Source organism: Myotis davidii, unplaced genomic scaffold, assembly GCF_000327345.1.
Source record: "Myotis davidii unplaced genomic scaffold, ASM32734v1 scaffold425, whole genome shotgun sequence".
Classification (NCBI taxonomy): domain Eukaryota; kingdom Metazoa; phylum Chordata; class Mammalia; order Chiroptera; family Vespertilionidae; genus Myotis; species Myotis davidii.
Window position 1 is genome coordinate 3,405,420 of NW_006296413.1, and position 15,897 is coordinate 3,421,316.

At 57.8% G+C, this 15,897-nt stretch overlaps 2 protein-coding genes and 1 long non-coding RNA gene across 5 annotated transcripts in view; 2 read left to right on the forward strand and 1 right to left on the reverse strand.

The window, feature by feature from the left end:
• Window positions 1-5,931: 5,931 nt before the first annotated feature.
• Window positions 5,932-15,100, forward strand: LOC107184351. 2 transcript variants are annotated; one of them, XR_001515167.1, is made up of 4 exons: window positions 5,932-6,074; window positions 8,890-9,546; window positions 11,447-11,566; window positions 14,788-15,100. It is a non-coding gene; the product is annotated as an uncharacterized LOC107184351 (long non-coding RNA). The 2 variants fall into 2 exon arrangements; XR_001515166.1 differs by lacking the exon at window positions 5,932-6,074 and adding an exon at window positions 7,539-7,622.
• Window positions 6,715-15,259, reverse strand: OVOL1 (ovo like zinc finger 1). Of its 2 annotated transcripts, XM_006771578.1 has the most exons (4): window positions 15,132-15,259; window positions 9,555-9,772; window positions 7,502-7,691; window positions 6,715-7,243 (listed from the first exon to the last, which is right to left on the reverse strand). In XM_006771578.1, exons 2-4 carry the CDS (start codon window positions 9,684-9,686, stop codon window positions 6,948-6,950), a joined length of 618 nt encoding a protein of 205 aa, XP_006771641.1. In that variant the 5' UTR covers window positions 9,687-9,772; window positions 15,132-15,259; the 3' UTR covers window positions 6,715-6,947. The 2 variants fall into 2 exon arrangements, with proteins under 2 accessions (XP_006771641.1, XP_006771642.1); XM_006771579.2 differs by lacking the exon at window positions 15,132-15,259 and having other exon boundaries at window positions 9,555-10,095.
• A 52-nt stretch (window positions 15,260-15,311) lies between these two features.
• AP5B1 (adaptor related protein complex 5 beta 1 subunit) overlaps window positions 15,312-15,897 on the forward strand; it is a 13,475-nt gene continuing 12,889 nt past the window's right edge. The window contains exon 1 of the mRNA XM_006771580.2: window positions 15,312-15,477. The gene's annotated coding sequence lies outside the window, so the exon portion shown is untranslated. The remainder of the gene's footprint in view (window positions 15,478-15,897) is intronic.

A 15,897-nucleotide genomic window follows, 5' to 3' on the forward strand; every position in this document is an offset into this window, starting at 1 on the left:
ACTGTTGGGCTTAGGTTCTTCCAGAACTCTCCCCTCTTGTATTTCTTGGGAAGACAGTGTGATGGCTGCAGAGAGCCAGTCCAGGCGTCTGCTGCAGGGTGGCCGTGGGGCTTTGGCAGGTGGTTGGTCTCCTAGGCTTCTCTTTCCTGCCTGGAGAGACAGTGATAGGGACGGTGCAGGAGGCAGGCAGATGGTGCAAGCGTGGGCGCCCCCTGCCAGGGTTTCTCCCTCCTTTCCCTCTTCTCAGCTCTGTTGACATGGGTGACATTTGGGGGCTTCAGAGATGGCTGCTCAAGGGTGGGGCCCCTTCCTGCTGTCCTCAGTTCTCACCCGCTGCTGCTCCTGTCCCTTCACCCCCGCCCCCCAGGAAGGTGAACTCAGGAGCTCGGGGCCTCATTCAGCTGTGTTCCCCGCCTCAGCGCAGCGCTTGGCACAGAGCAGGTGCTCAGTGTCGGTAAATGAAGAACCGAAAGGAAAGGGTCCCCCGTTCCAGTCATTGCTAATTTGAAAGTCAAGAGCCCCAGTTGAGTCCAGCAGCCCTAGGCCAGAGGCTGGCTCCCTCTCCCCTGACCTTGAGCCAGGCACTGCGTCTCCCCAGCCTCAACTTCTCTGTCTAAAAATAGGAACAGTAATGACTACCTCCCCGGGTGGCTGTGGGGTTAGTGATGATGTCAGAGAGAAGCCCAGGGTGCAGCGTGTATAGGAGATCCACAAACGGAAGGGGTGATTAGCTGCTGCTCTAGGACTGTTTACCTTCGTGCCGAAAGCCAAATGCTTGCCCCAAGCACTCGGGGTTTAGCAGGGCCCGTGGCCCTGCATCTCAGCGCCCTGGAGCCTCTCGGTATGGTCTCCTCCCCAGCGCGTGGCCCCTCTGCTCTGGGCAGAGACCTCTGCTGCGGTGCTTGCGGGCTGGGCGGCCAGCAGCTGAGCGGTGGCACTCGTGGCTCTGCCTGGGCAGCTCAGCCAGGTCTCCTCTCGGCCAGGTCTCCTCTCGGTGGTGTCGGGGCGGGTTTGCTGCCCCTCAGGTCTGGAGTCAGAGGTGGGGCTCCCGTTTGACATCGAGGCCAGGTGTGCAGTGCCACCAGCTCAGCCCGCACATATCTGAGCAGTTTTAGGCACCTGATTTGTGTTTCTTTCTGCTTGGAAGGCCGGTCAGGGGAGAAGTAGTACTCCACCGTTTTAAGTGGAGAGAGCAGGTGAGGGACAGGGGGAACCACTCACGCCATACCCAGCTCTTACAGTCAGGACGCAGGCCTGGCGGCTCGCTCAGTGCACCGCCCCTTCCCAGGACCAGACGCTCCACACCTGACTCAGCCTCCCCTCCAGCGCGGCCCTGCAGGGGTGTGGGGCCTGAGCTGTCCCCCTCACCCCACTCTTGTGTCAGCGAGTCTGCTGCCCAGGAGGAGAGCTGCCAGGCAAGGAGGGCGATCTCGGGGGCACTGAGAGGAGTGGCTGGTTGCTTACAGGAAGGACTCAAAGAGCTGGGCGCATTGGCTTGGGGGTTGGGAGCTAGAGTTTCAAAACAGACTCTAGAAACATGGGAGGGCGCTGGCATGAGGAAAGGAGGAGGGCGGATCGTCTGGGACATGAAGAGTCGGGGACATCCTGGGTCAGGTGGCTGCCGTCACCCGAGGGAGTGGACTGGTCTTGGGAGGCCCCAGAAGACGGGCCAGAGACGGTGGCAGCGAGAGGGGAGCCCCTGCCCACTGCGTGTCCACATCCTCATCACCCCAAGCCCAGAGAACGGAACAGCCTCCCAACTCGTGTCACTCTAGCCCAGGGGTGGGCAAACTTTTTGACTCGGGGGCCACAATGGGTTCTTAAACTGGACCGGAGGGCCGGAACAAAAGCATGGATGGAGTGTTTGTGTGAACTAATATAAATTCAAAGTAAACATCATTACATAAAAGGGCACGGTCTTTTTTTTCAATACTTTTATTCATTTCAAACGGGCAGGATCTGGCCCGCGGGCCGTAGTTTGCCCACGGCTGCTCTCGCTGGTGGCTTCCTCTCCATTTCATTCTGTTCTCTGGCTCTGCTTCCTGGGGAATGGCGATGAGGCCTGGAAGTCCTGACCATGCGCTTTGGCCCGTCCTTGTAGAATCCTGTGGGTGGAAAGAGCCTTGGAGATCGTCGTCGGCCTTCAGCCCCGTGACCCAGTCCCTCTGGAGGCTCCTAACAAATGGCCCCCCAGCCTGGCCAGCAACCCTGAGGTGACCATGCCCGGGCTCCTGCCCCCAGCAGCCACCCTGTGGCTATGCTGTGCCAGGGCTCCCTGCAGTGGAGTCTGTTCCCCCAGCCCCCTCTGGCCCAGGGTCTGCCCACTGGGACGGCGAAATAAGCCGGTTCCCTCTGCCAGCAGCCATGTTCCCACGCGGAGCAGCGTCTCAGCCTTGGAGCCTCCTCATCGCCACTGCAGTTTGTCAGTTTCCTCGCGGCTTTTATGGAAATGGGGGCCTAGCAGCAAAGTCTTGATAACAGAAAGGGACTTTAAAAATATTTCTTTTTCATTGGTTTCAGAGAGGAAGGGCGAGGGAGAGAGAGAGAAACATCAGTGATGAAAGAGAACCATTGATGAGCTGCCTCCTGCACGCCCCCCCCCACTGGGAATCCAGCCTGCAACTCAGGCATGTGCCCTGACCTGGAATGGAACCGTGATCTCCTGGTTCATGGGTCGAGGCTCAACCACTGAGCCACGCCGGCCGGGCAGAAAGGGACTTTTGAACGTAGGAACTCACCTTATTTTATAGATGAGAAAACTGAGAGGTTTGGTCACTTGCCGAAGGCCACGCAGACAGCATGAGGCAGGGCTGGGCCTCCACCGGTCTCTGCTCTTCTCCTGCCACCCACTGACTGCCGCCTACTCCAGGGCGGGGAGGTGGGCTTGGTTGCCACATCTCTGTTATTGTCAAAGATCACATTAGCTTTTCGGGGGGCAGCCCCATCTCCCTGTTGACGTGTTGAATTTCAAGTCTACTAGCACCTTAAATCAGTGGTTCTCAACTTTCCTAATGCCGCGACCCTTTAATACAGTTCCTCATGTTGTGGTGACCCCCAATTCCATGGTTACAAATTGAACATAATGAAAGCACAGTGATTAATCACAAAACAATATGTAATTATATATGTGTTTTCCGATGGTCTCAGGCGACCCCTGTGAAAAGGTTGTTCGACTCCCAAAGGGGTTGCGGCGCACAGGTTGAGAACCGCTGCCCTAAATTGTTTTACAACTTTATTTTCTTCTCTTTGTAAAAATAATATATGCCATTGTAGAAAAAAATTAGGAAATACATGAAAAATATAAAGTATAAACCTTTATAGCACTTCCTGTTGTAAAGTTTTCCCACCTTGCACTTGGTTGCCTTGTTTTTCAGTATGAAAATAGAATTCTACCTTCATCCTCAATGAGACCCTCTTGCTAGGTCCCAGTCAGCTCTCCTGTCTCTCGGAATCTTGTTTTGTTACCAGTTCTTATTGGCACCTGGGCAGGGCTCAAAAAACACCCGTGCTGTGGCTGACGGACCAAATGGTGCAAGCACCCAGATTGTCGATAGAAATACAGACATACCTCGTTTTACTGTGACCTGCTTTATTGCTCCTCATATATGTTGCGATTCTGTTGTTTTTAACTCATTCATTCATTTTAAATATATTTTTATTGATTTCAGAGAAGGAGAGGGAGAGAGAGATAGAAACATCAATGATGAGAATCATAGATCAGCTGCCTCCTGCACACCTCCTACTGGGGATTGAGCCCACAATCTGGGCATGTGCCCTTGACCAGAATTGAACCTGGGACCCGTCAATCCACAGGCCAACGCTCTATCCACTGAGCCAAACCGGCCAGGCCCTGACCCTAAAACACCTTCCCTTTTCTTTTGTTCTGTTCAGATCCTCCCATTTGCCCAGACCAGCTGGATCCCACCTCTTCCAAGAAGTCTTTATTGTTTCAGATACAAAGACCCTTTGGGGTTCCAGAGCATCTGTAGTGCAGCCATAGCATTTGTCCTTAGGTATAGAAAGACTCGCACTGATCACTTCCCTCTGCTGCTGGGCCTAGTTCCGTCAGTGAGGGACCCGAATCGCTCGTTTCCCTCATGGTATCCATCCTACCAAGTGGAGATCATGATGAGCCCCCAAATGATCTGGCTGGGAAAACGTGACTGGCCCGAGCCTGCTAGGGAAGGTGTCCGAGCCTTGAGCTTCTCTGAGGAATGGGAGAGAGTAGAGCTCAGAGGGGCCCCAGGACTCTCCCCACACCCCACCCCTGGCTTCCTGGAAGCCTGTCTGTCCTGGGCTCCTCCTCCAGTTTACATAGCGGTTAATCATCTGGGCTCCAACAATGGGCTCTGCTCCTGGTGGGGCCTGTGAAAAGGAGATTTGGTTGGTGTTTCACATGGGGGCGCTTGAGATAAAGAGCGATCTCTGTGCCTCCCTATTTAAAGAGACACAGGAGGGTCAGTGGCCCTTTCCAATCCTCGGGGCTTCTCACAGGGAGCCTTGGAGGTCAGATCAGTGTTTTCCTTCCTCCTCACAGCACCAGAGCACTGACCCTTCCCCCGCCGCCTCCTGGAGCATCACGCCCGGGGCCCAGCCTGCAGCTCCCCTCCCCTCCTCGTCCACCTGGCGGGGCGTGATGGGAGAATACTGACCTGGAACTCGGAGACCAGGGCAATGAAGTCCCCCGACGATCCTGGGTCGGTGATGGGAAGGCCAGGTCATCTCTAGATTTGCTGTTACTTTGCATTTCCTTGAGGTGCCACGAGGCCTCCTGGTCTCTACATAGCAGTGTGCAGTGCTTGCAGGCATAGACCTGAGCCGGTCTGGTCTGTGTCCAGCTCCATTACTGGTTGGTCGGAGACTGTGGGCCACCTGACTTCTCTCTGCCGGGTGGCAACAACCTCCTGCCTCAGAGGGCGGCTGGAAGGTCCAGTGAGCTATTACGTACAACACACGAGTGTGCCTGGCACAGACTACATCACGGTGTCTGACCCGGAAGTGACATGAACTGTGTGCCCTATTATTTGGGAATGTGGCTCTTCCTCCTGTGGTCCTGGCAGGCTGTTGGGAACAGACGCCAGACTGTTTGTACCCGCCCAATGGAAAGCCTTGTATCAGGATGTGGGAGCATCAGGCAGGCAGAGAGCCCTGGGCGAGACCCCGCCAGTCTGGGGTCTGCAGGTACTGACTGCGAGACCAGAGGCAGGCCACCCAATCTGTCTGGGTCAGGCCTTGTCTGAACCCACTGGTAACCGTAAGAGGATAAAGCTTTTAATAGGATGCATCAATTATTTTGATTAATTTCCTGCAAATGGAAATAGGCCTATAAGACAAACAACAACAAAACACAGAAAAAAGTTTCTTTTATTTTAATAATTGGAGAGAAAGTTATAAAATAGACAACACAGAGCCTTTTGACTCCCTCAGATTGGCAAGGAACACGGGGATACAGACATGTAAACAAACAGCTTCCAGATGTTATTTTGTCCTATAGAACTTCCAGAACACAGCAGCGCCCACGCTCTGCAGGCAAGTAAAGCGAGTCTCCATGCAGAGGGCAGCGAGAGGCTCCTTGCCCTCAGCCGGGCTGTGCGATGCTGCTCTCTCTGGGCACGTCTTCAGGGGTGGCCCAACGGCTGTGTTCTGTGGACCACTTTCAAGTGTGCCTCCTCGCTCTTCTTCAGCCCCTGCCCAGCTCTCCCCTCTGACCCACGCCCCGTTCCTGTTATTAGCAGGAAACCTGCCAAGCTAAGGGAGCCTGGCGAGTCCCTCAGTTGGAGCCACTGGCTCAAGACCCAGCCTTGCTACTTGAAAAACAGAAAAAAGACTACAAATATAACTTATTAGCTATCTAATACTGTCCTCCCGCTACAGGTTTCTGTGTGTCTGGTTATAATTCTGTCCCAATTTTTGGCTGTTGTTCTCAGGTTTTTGACTCAACCAGGAAAAGAGCAGGCCTTGTGGCCTGGCCTGGACTCTTCTGTGCTTCAGGCCACAGCTCTGGGCCTCTCAAAGATTCTCCCCACCTGGCTCACCCGAAGCTAGACCCCGACAAGCCCTCGACCTCCAAAAACGTGAGCTGTTACGCACAAGGCTGTTATCTGATCAGAAGGCCCTCGGTCGGCCCAGGCTGCCTGGAAGCAGAGGGAGGGAGGCAGAGCTGTGGGAGCGAAGAGCAGATGGGATGTGCTGTCCTGGTGGCAGGGGACCAGACAAGGTCCGAGGAAGGACACAGGTAGCAGGAAGCTTGGGGCGTCAGGGTAGCCACCCCAGAACCACGCACAGAGCACGTGAAATGTCCAGGATAAATAGAACCTCATGGGAGAGAGATAAGCCAGCTCCATCCTCTCTTAAAAATAGTCGCCATCAGCACCAAAAATATATTAATATCTATACATTTGTCATCTTTTAAAAAAAGGGAATAAAACCTCCTTGGCACCTTGTCATTGATTTTTTAAAAGGAGGTGATATGTGGAAAGGCCTCCCGTGGGTGCAGGCGCGCACATCTTCAGTGGTGCACACGCGCCCCGCAGAGGGCAGAGCCCTGCAGCCCTGGGCGTTGGCACTGCCAGGCAGGTCATCGCCCAGCGCCGCGGCCGTCTCTCACAGGCTGCTTTTTGCAGGTGCTCCTGGCCCTGCCCCCACAGGGGACCAGCAGCCCCACCCTGTGCTCAGAGGCAGAAAGGTCACAGGACCACCGTCAAAAATTTCCTCAAAGGCAGTCCCGGCCTGGCCCTGCCCCACGTCTGCCCGTCTGCCCAGAACACAGGCTTGGATCAGCCTCCGCCCAAAATACAAAAGGCCGGCGTGAGCAGAGGTCAGCGCGGGGCCGAGTGAGCACACATCCTGGGGCTTCAGTCCCGATCACCGGTGTCCCAGCAGGAGGCCGCAGGAGGCGGACTGGCCAGGCCGCAGGGGGGTGGCCCTTCCTGGGCCGGACGGCGCCCTCAGAGGTGGTGGTTGCTCTGCAGCAGGGAGTTGACGGTGTTCTGCAGGGCCACGGCCACCTTCTTGGAGGTCTTGCGCAGCAGCGGGCTGTCAGGGTGGTGCTCCTTCAGGTGCAGGATGTGGCCCTCCTGGCTCTCGGACGTGCAGCCGCACTCCTCGCACACGTACAGCTTGGCCCGCCGCTCCTTGTATGCGTACTTCTGCTGCACGCCGTGGATCTTCTTGAGATGAGACTCCAGGGAGCAGCGCTGCGTGAAGGCCTTGTCACACAGGCTGCATTTGTAGGGCCTCACGCCTGCGAGGAGGACAGGGCTGGGTGTCAGGGACCTGACAGCAGCTTCCCGGGCACAGAAAGGCCCGGCCACCTAACTCTGGGGAAGAGGAAGGGACGGAGGCCTGTGCATCTCCAGCTCCCCGAGGGCCCGAACTGCTGAGCTGAGGACGGCTTCTGCCCTGAGCTCCGGTACCCCTTCCAGCCCCCCACCCCCAGACAGCAGGCCCGCCGAGTGTCCCCGTGGCCTCAGGCAGGCGCCAACCACGGGGCTCCTCTCACCAGTGTGGGTGCGGACGTGTCTCTTCAGGTCGAAGGTGTCATTGAAACCCTTCCCACAGTAGGTGCAGAGGTGCCTCTTGACGTCGTTGTGACACTTCATGTGGCGATTCAGCATGCGCTGGTAGGTGAAGGCCTTGTGGCAGATGTGGCAGGTGAAGAGGTCTCCACTGGGGCTGTCCCCCAGCGTCACCTGTGGGCAAGGACAGTCTTTGTGACAGATACCCAGCAGTTAGGACTGCAGGTTGGCAGGACACAAATGCCAGCCCCCAGACCCCCTGAGGAAAGTGACACCACCCGAGGCCACACCTCTGTGCTGCTGGCTCACAGAGATCAGTGGTGACTGGAAAGAATCTCTGAGTCAACGTCAGCCTCCTGTGAGCTTCCCAAGTCCTCTTTCAAGGTTGCCAGCCAGTCCCTTCTTTTCTGGAGACGGGCAGGGAACTCCCTATATAGACAGCCCATTCATCCTCAGCGATTCTACCTGCTAGAACGTTCTCCCCTTCGCTGAGCCCAAATCTTTCCCTGTCGTTTCTGCTCTCCGTCCTCATTCTATGCCTTGGGACAGGGAAAAATGTCCACAACACTGTCTCCTGCACAGCCTTTCCCGGCGGAGACACCGCTGGGAGCCTGGGCCCCTCCAGGTGAGCCCTGCCCCTGGTTTTACTTGAGCCAGGCCTGACATGATAGGGTTTGAGTCCCTTTGCTACCTGATGACTTGCTTGCTTATAAGCATTTTTCGTGTTTTTTTGTTGTTGTTTTTTGTGTAATTGTGGAAAATCTCAAATCTATTCCTAAGTGGAGATGTGGCCTCAACGCCCCACCTCTGTTAATGTTCTGAGGCTGCCTGTACTTGGTGGGTGGCCATCGCTGGCAACTTCTCCTGAGCTCCCTGTGCACTGGGTGCACCTGTCACACCGCACCTCGTCCTCTGTACCCTGGCCCCGGGTAAATGCTCCTTATTGCCAGCTAGTCAAGATCAGGATTCACCCTAGCCAGTTTGGCTCAGTGGATAGAGCATCGGCCTGCAGACTGAAGGGTCCAGGGTTCGATTCCAGTCAAGGGCACATGCCCGTTGCAGGCTCGATTCCCAGGCAGCCAATCAATGATTCTCTCTCATCTTTGATGTTTCTGTCTCTCTCTCTCCCTGTCCCTTCCTCTCTGAATCAATAAAAATATATTTAAAAAAAGAAAAAAAAGACCAGGACTCATTCCAGCACCCCTCTCTGGTGCCCTCTGCTTTCTCTGCATCCCTCCCTACCTACTGGAGCCCCAGGCTGGGAGGAAGGGGGTGTGGGGATCAGGGGCACCGATGGTGCTGGCTCTCTGGCCAGCCCAGCACATATCTGGGTGGTTCCCTTTTCATTACAACACACACTTGGCCTCCGCAGGAAACAGAGGAAAGAACAGCATCCACTGCCAGCTTCTCCAGTCTTTTGGCACATGGACGGCGCTTCAAGAACGCTTCCACTGGATCAGCGCTGCGGGCGCCTCCCGGCCTGGAGCTTTCAGGGAGGAAGGCCCGGCCAGGGCAGCCTGCGCAGGTGCGCTCCTCGAAAGCCTGGGGCATGTACCGCTCCCACTGCTGAGCACAGCGGGGTGCCCACCAGGCCTGCCCTAGGCGCAAGGCCTCGAGTGGCACTGGGTGAGGCGGAGACTGTCGAGCACGTGCCTCAGCAGATAGCCAACCACCAGGCCGACTCCAGACCTCACTCGCCTCGCTGCCCGGATGGGGCCCCAGGAGGTGCTGAGCCGGCCTCACGTCTCCCTGATTTTCCTAGGACTTCGGTGTGAACAGGCTCCCCTTGAGGCCAGAAATAAAACTAAACCCCCAGATGGACTCCCAAAGCTTAAATGTCCTTTGAACCCCGCTGCTGCTTCCCCGCATGACAGCCTCACTTTAGAGCCACTTTTCATCTCTTCCAGCCCCTGTCTATGCCCAGCACAGGGTCACCTCTGCAGAAACCTGGACCCAGACCTCAGGCCGGTCTCCACTTAGGTCTCATTTGTGCCACATCTCCTGGGCTGCTCCTCAGATACAGTGCGAGGTCAGTACCTTCATCTTGGTGCGCAAGAAGCCGTGGTCTCTGCTCTGGGGGTCTGCCAGGCGGCCCATGTCTTCAGACGGCAGCTGGGCCACCACGCAGGGTCCAGAGGCCACGCTGTAGCCGGAGTCTCGAAGGCTCATGTCCAAAGCCAGGGGGCAAGAAGGGGGCTCAGCCACTGATGGCTCTGGCTCCGGGCAGGGCTGGGGCGGATAGAAGCCCAGGCTGACTGCAGAGAGAAGAATGGCCAGGTGAGGGCTTGGTGGAGAAAAGGGGATTCAGTGGGATTTCAGGAAGGTTCGCTGGCAATTAGCTGGCTGGAACCTGGAGCCTCCATCCCACCCCTGGCAGGCATGTGGCAGAGCAGGGCTACCCCCAGCCCACTACACACTGCACCTCCCTCCTGCCCCATTAAGGTAATTACAGGTGACGCCAGCCAAGCGCCTCGACCCACAGGCCTGCCCGCTGAGTAATTTGTGTCTTAGCGGAACTGGGAGGACCAAACCTGCCCTGCCAATTATCCCTCCGGAGCATTCTGCCTGCCCCACCTGGGCCAGTCCCTCTGGATTCCAGGCCTCATCCCTGCTCCCGCAAGGACAAAGGGCAGCCCTGGAGGCCTGCGCCCAGGGACCCATCCCTGCCCCGGAAGAGTTCCTGGTGGCCTGAGCCACCCTGGGCCTCTCCTCTAGGCAGTTTAGCTGCTGGCTTTAGGGCATTGGATGCTCCTAGCCCCTTCCTCCTCCGATTGGCCAGTCCCCGCCGTGGTAGCCCAGTAAGGCTCCAGGGACCCCCTCCCACGGGCCCAGCTTGGCAGGCAAACAGGCCAGGTGGGGTGGAGCAGGGAGGAGGTCAGGGAGCAGCAGGTGGATGCTGCGTAACAGTCTCCCGGGCACCTGCCCAGCTGTTACGCAACCCTCCCCCACAGCAGGGACCGCTCGCTGTACAGTGAGGCTGGGCTCCCGCCCTCCTGGGCGCCACCGCCCTCCTCGGCACCGATACCTGGCAGCCTTTGACATGACCGCTCCCCACGACAGACACCTCACACTGAACGGGGCCGGGGAGGCTTGGCCCTGGTCCCCACTCGGGAGGAGGAAGAGTTCTGAGTGACACAGGAAACAAGCCTCAGAGCTGGCAGCTGGGGCAAGCAATCTAATGTTTCGGTTTAGTCAAGAATTTTCTTCCAGAAAGGCAAAGCTCTGTACTTAAAACCCACACGTGAGGAGCAGTTTCCAAGCCCCAGAAGGAAAAACCCAGAGGGGCCAAGAAAGAAAGGACGAGTGAGCTTCAGGGAGAGGGACTCAGAAGGTTGAGTTGGGGTGTCAGGCCCATGACAAGGCCCACTGCCCACAGCTGGTGAGACAGCGGGACCCAGGCAGGAGGGCTGCTGCCCTCACCTCCTCTCCAGGCCACTGCGACGAGGCCCAGGTGGACAGACGACGTGGGGGGGAGGCAGAGGAACGTACGATGGAGGGTGAATGTGAGGCACCGAAGTTTCGGGAGAGGCCCCGGCCCTCGCCCCCTCAAAACACAACAAAGGTCTGACAGAGGAAGGATGCGCGGCCTGCCGCCCAAACCCGTTCTGCTGGCACTGGCGTCCGTCTGTCCGGGGACTTTAATGAGCCACCTCATTCCGGGAGTTGATTCACCAGCGCCTGGCCCTGGCCTGGCCCCTGAGATGGCGTGGCAACTCCCCAGGCCCTGGAAGGCTGGCCAGCAAGCCCAAGCCGGGGGGTTGGGGTCGAGGGACACGATTCCTGTCTTGCTGCAAGGGCAGCTGTCTATATACACGGGCTAGGGGTGCTGGGGGGGGGGGCACAGGGGCGTGTCTGAGTGTTGGCAGTTTAGCAGCTATTGCAGATCTTGGCCAAGAATTCAAAGCTGAATGACTATTTCCATTTCTCAGTCCAGGTAATGGAACCTCTACTCTCTCCTGTCTTTTGGTGTCGGAGAGCGTGAGTGAGGCTCCGGAGAGTGGGCGCCGGGCCCACGCGCACATGCGCAGCAGAGGGAGGAGGGACAGCAGGTGAGGCAGCCGGTGTGGCTTGCGGTTCCCTCTCATAGATGGGCTCATGGGTAGTGTTCCAAGGATCCACGCCAGTTTGGGGGGACCCCGTGCCTGCCTCTCCCATTACAGAAACCTTGGAGTGCTGGTGCTAAAGAACTGGGGACATGCACCCCCGGGCCTGGCCTCCTTGCTCCTCTAGCTCCCCCGAGGACAGCCTCATGGCCGCCAGGGTGGGGATGTTTGCCTCATCCTAGCCACCTGCCGAACCTGTCCTCCTGCCGCCCCCACGAGCGTGTCCCTGATGCTGCCGCACGCACAGGGAGTGCTCATCGGTGTGCCGCTCCTGTCACTGGGTGTCAGTGTCACTGAGTGGCAGGAGGCAGGAAGCAGAACTGGTTGGGCCCGCCTTGTGCACCTCTGTCCCCTAATTAGATGTTTCCGGCAAGGCGGTGGCCGCTGTGGCTACTCATTGCCCGCCCACAGCTGTGGCGTGTGGCAAGGCCAAGGCCAAACCAGCCCGGCCCTCTCCTCACTCCCTCAGGGGGTTTGCGGGTTCCCCTTCTGTTGCCCAACTTGCCTCCACCTGCATGACATCGAGGGCAGAGGCCCAGAGCAGCCGCCCATCTGAGGGCCTTCCCCTCCCTCACCCGCAGCAAGTCCTGTCTTTCTTGGATTGAAAACTACTGGGCCCTTCCTGGCCGGTGTGGCTCAGTTGGTTGAAGTGTCGTCCCATATACCAGAAGGTTGCAGGTTCGATCCCCGGTTGGGGCACATATGGAAGGCAACCAATCGATGTGCCCTCTCACATCAATGCTTCTCTCCCTCCCCTTTATCCCCCGTCTCTAAAATCAATAAGCATATCCTCAGGTGAGGATTAAATCTTTTTTTTAAAGCTACTGGGCCAAATACTGGACAGAGTGCCAGGCCCTGCTCCGTCTAAGGCAGGGGTCCTCAAACTACGGCCCGCGGGCCACATGCAAATACAAATATTGTATTTGTTCCCGTTTTGTTTTTTTACTTCAAAATAAGATATGTGCAGTGTGCATAGGAATTTGTTCATAGTTTTTTTTTAAAACTATAGTCCGGCCCTCCAACGGTCTGAGGGACAGTGAACTGGCCCCTGTTTAAAAAGTTTGAGGACCCCTGATCTAAGGCCTCAGGCCAGGGCTGGGCACGAGGTCTGGTCTGAGCTCTCTGGGGAGAGAGAGCAAGTGAAGCAGATGCGAGGATGCACAGCCTCTGGCCCTTGGGCTGGGGGTCCACTGAGCTCGAATGGGGTGGGGGGAACCCACTGCGTCAGTACATCCCAGGTTGGTGTTAGGCCGCCTGACACCCTTATCAGCAAGGGCAGGGGTCTTGTGCCATCTGCTCCAGCCCCAGCAGGTCAGCGAGCAATGCCCGAAAGAAAGCCAGTGCCAGCCAACTGGCAGAGGCCGCAGCCCCGGGAATACAATGGGTCTGTCCCTCAGCCTGGTGGTTCCATTCTGTGAACGCCAAGTTTTTCTCTCAGGCAGTGTCTTTCCCCGCTCCCCACCCACTTTTCATGCCGCATCTGTAATGAAGTTGAAACTGTGCACTCAGCCCTCACACTAGGTGGACAGCCCTGACCAGGAACTATGGCCCGTTTGCATCCTTCCCACCCTCCCGTTCAGCACAGGGCTGGGCATCCTGCAGGATCCACACAAGACTTGTTGGAAGGGAACAGCGTTAAAAAGAAACCCTGATATCAACCAAGCCCATGCTTCGCTCCTGTCCTCCCTGTGCCCTCACAGCTCTCCTGCTGGCACAGACAGGTTGGCAGCCTGGGTGACAGCACCCCACGGGACAGGTAGGAGTCCCATCTCGCCCACTGCCCAGGTCCAGTTGCTCTCTGTCCCCATCCACTGTCTGGCTGTCTGCTCTCCCAGCCTTGCTCCCTGGAGAGCCTGGTGACCAGTCGTTCACTGCCGACACTTCCCAGGAACCACAAGAGTCATCATCACCAGCCCCACGAGGGTAGCTCAGCTGGTTAGAGCATTGTCCCGATACACTAATGTTGTAGGTTCGATCCCCATTCAGGGCACATACAAGAACCAACCGACGAATGCATAAGTAAGTGGAACAACACCTCCCTCTCTCTCTCTTTCCCCCCTCAAATCAATACATTTAAAAACATCATCATCATCACCACCAGAGGCCTAATCTCTCCCCACCCTCACACGTGTATTCTGGGCCCAAAGCTGACTTTCGTGGCCACCAGTCTCCTGCACAGTAGCCTGTCTGCCTCCTCGGGGTGGGCATGTGCTGAGGAACTGGCAGAGCAGGCACCAGGGGCTCAAAGCAGAGGAGGGGGTGGTTGGGGGCCTGCAAGAGGCCCTGGGATGCCGATGTCATTCCCGTTCCCCGGGTCCATCTACCTTCAAGAGCCTTTCTGGCCTCGCGAGATTGAGAGAGATTGAAGTTGCACTTAAGGAGCTTCCCCTTCAGACCATGAAGTGGAATTCGGCCCCTGGGTACAATGGGTAGGGGCATCCTCAAGAAACCAGCATTACTCCCAGCACTGCAGTCAACATTGACATAACAAAGGAGGAACGCCAGGGGAGACCGGGGAGAGGGGCGTGAAGGGCACCGCAGGTAGCATCTTAACCTTAACTGCAAACCCTTTCACCTCCCAGCGGTGTGCAGCCATCTCCCACCCCTGTGGCCCCGGCCACTCCTGGGCTGTCCTTGGCTTCGGGAGGAGAATGAGGCCCAAGGAAAGGTCCTGCCCTGGGGATGTGTTGGGGGAACCTCTTGAACTGTGCCTCAGAGCGGGAGCCGGAGTGCTGGTGGGACTGAGCCCAGGGCCTTCAGTCAGTAAAAGTACAACTCCCTCCGCGCTCTGGTGTTTCAGGGTCTCAGAGGGCCCTGGCGGGAAGGTCAGACCTCATACACGTCCCTGTTCCCAGCCCCTGCAGTGCCTCTCAGGGGGATGGATGGGGTCAATGCTTAACTGGTCACAACGTGCCCGGTCTGTGAGGTGGGGTGACGGAAACGTGCCCAGCCGGCTCCTGGGGTCACAGTCGACTGATGATGGATGGCCCAGCCAGGGGACAGGCCAGCCCCCCCCTCCACCCCCCGGCCATCTGAGGCACCCGAGCGTGGCCCGAGAACATTCCATCTCCCATTTCCAAAAACGGTGGGGAAACTCTCCACTGCGCCACGAGGCTTTTGAGACAAAATTAACTTCTTTAACTTCGACCCTTTACTTGACTCCACAGGGTTCTCCCCGGCCAGAGCGAGGAGGCCACATCTCACACGCACCTCCATCCTGCAGGGCGAGGGGCCGGCAGGCCTGCCCACCTGGGTCACAGCAGCAGGTGGCAGACGCCCGGAAGCCCTCCTCTGCGCCCGCTGGGACAGCCCTGGGCTGGAGGTGCCCTCAGCCACCCACCGAGGCCGCCAGAACCGCGGGGGAATCACCAGGCCAAAGAAGTCAATGATTTCGGCAAACGGAATTTCTTTGTCCTTTGTAAAAGTCAACACATGATCTGTTCCTGATTGGGATGTGAAATAAAACTAAAAATAACAGCACAGCGAGTCTCCTGCACGGCTCTCCGCTCACCTTTACCACAGTCCAAGTTCAGTTATCAGATCCCGGGGAGCAGCTAAGCAGCAAGTCAAACACAGGTGAGGGCGGAGGCGGGAGGGGGGACGCTCGTCCCTCACCTCAGGCCCTGCTGGACCTGGAACCCCCGCCAGGAACGCGGGGAAGCCAGAAACTGTAAACAGCCCGGCGCCGCTAGGCCACCTCCGGGAGGGGCAGCTCACTCCCCTCTCGTGCCCGTTCCCCGCCGGAGCCCCGGGGGAAGGGGGCCACGGAGCGGCGTCTCGGGCCGGAGAGAAGGCTGCGCTAGGACACATCCCGCCGGCGCCGCGGGCCTTTGGGCCTCGGTGGGTCGGCCACCCAGGTAACCACAGCACCTTTTCCAGAAACGTATTCGTGGGAGAAACTGAGGCAAGAGCCCTCACAGGGCCCACCGCCCTCATTTCTCCACTTTCCTCCAAGGCCTGGGGCGGTGCCAGGGAGCCCGCGGATCAAGGGTCAAAGTCGGTTGGTTAATTACAGCCTCTCCCCCCTTGGAGGCGCTGGACGGGTGTTTGGCACATCCCGCCCCACCCCCAGGCCCGGGGAGGGGGCGTCCGAGGAGCGGGCTTTCTCCAGGGGGCGGTTTGCTGGGGGAGCCCTCCGCCTTCTCCACTTCCCTCCAAGGCCTGGGGCGGTGCCAGGGAGCCCGCGGATCAAGGGTCAAAGTCGGTTGGTTAATTACAGCCTCTCCCCCCTTGGAGGCGCTGGACGGGTGTTTGGCACATCCCGCCCCACCCCACCC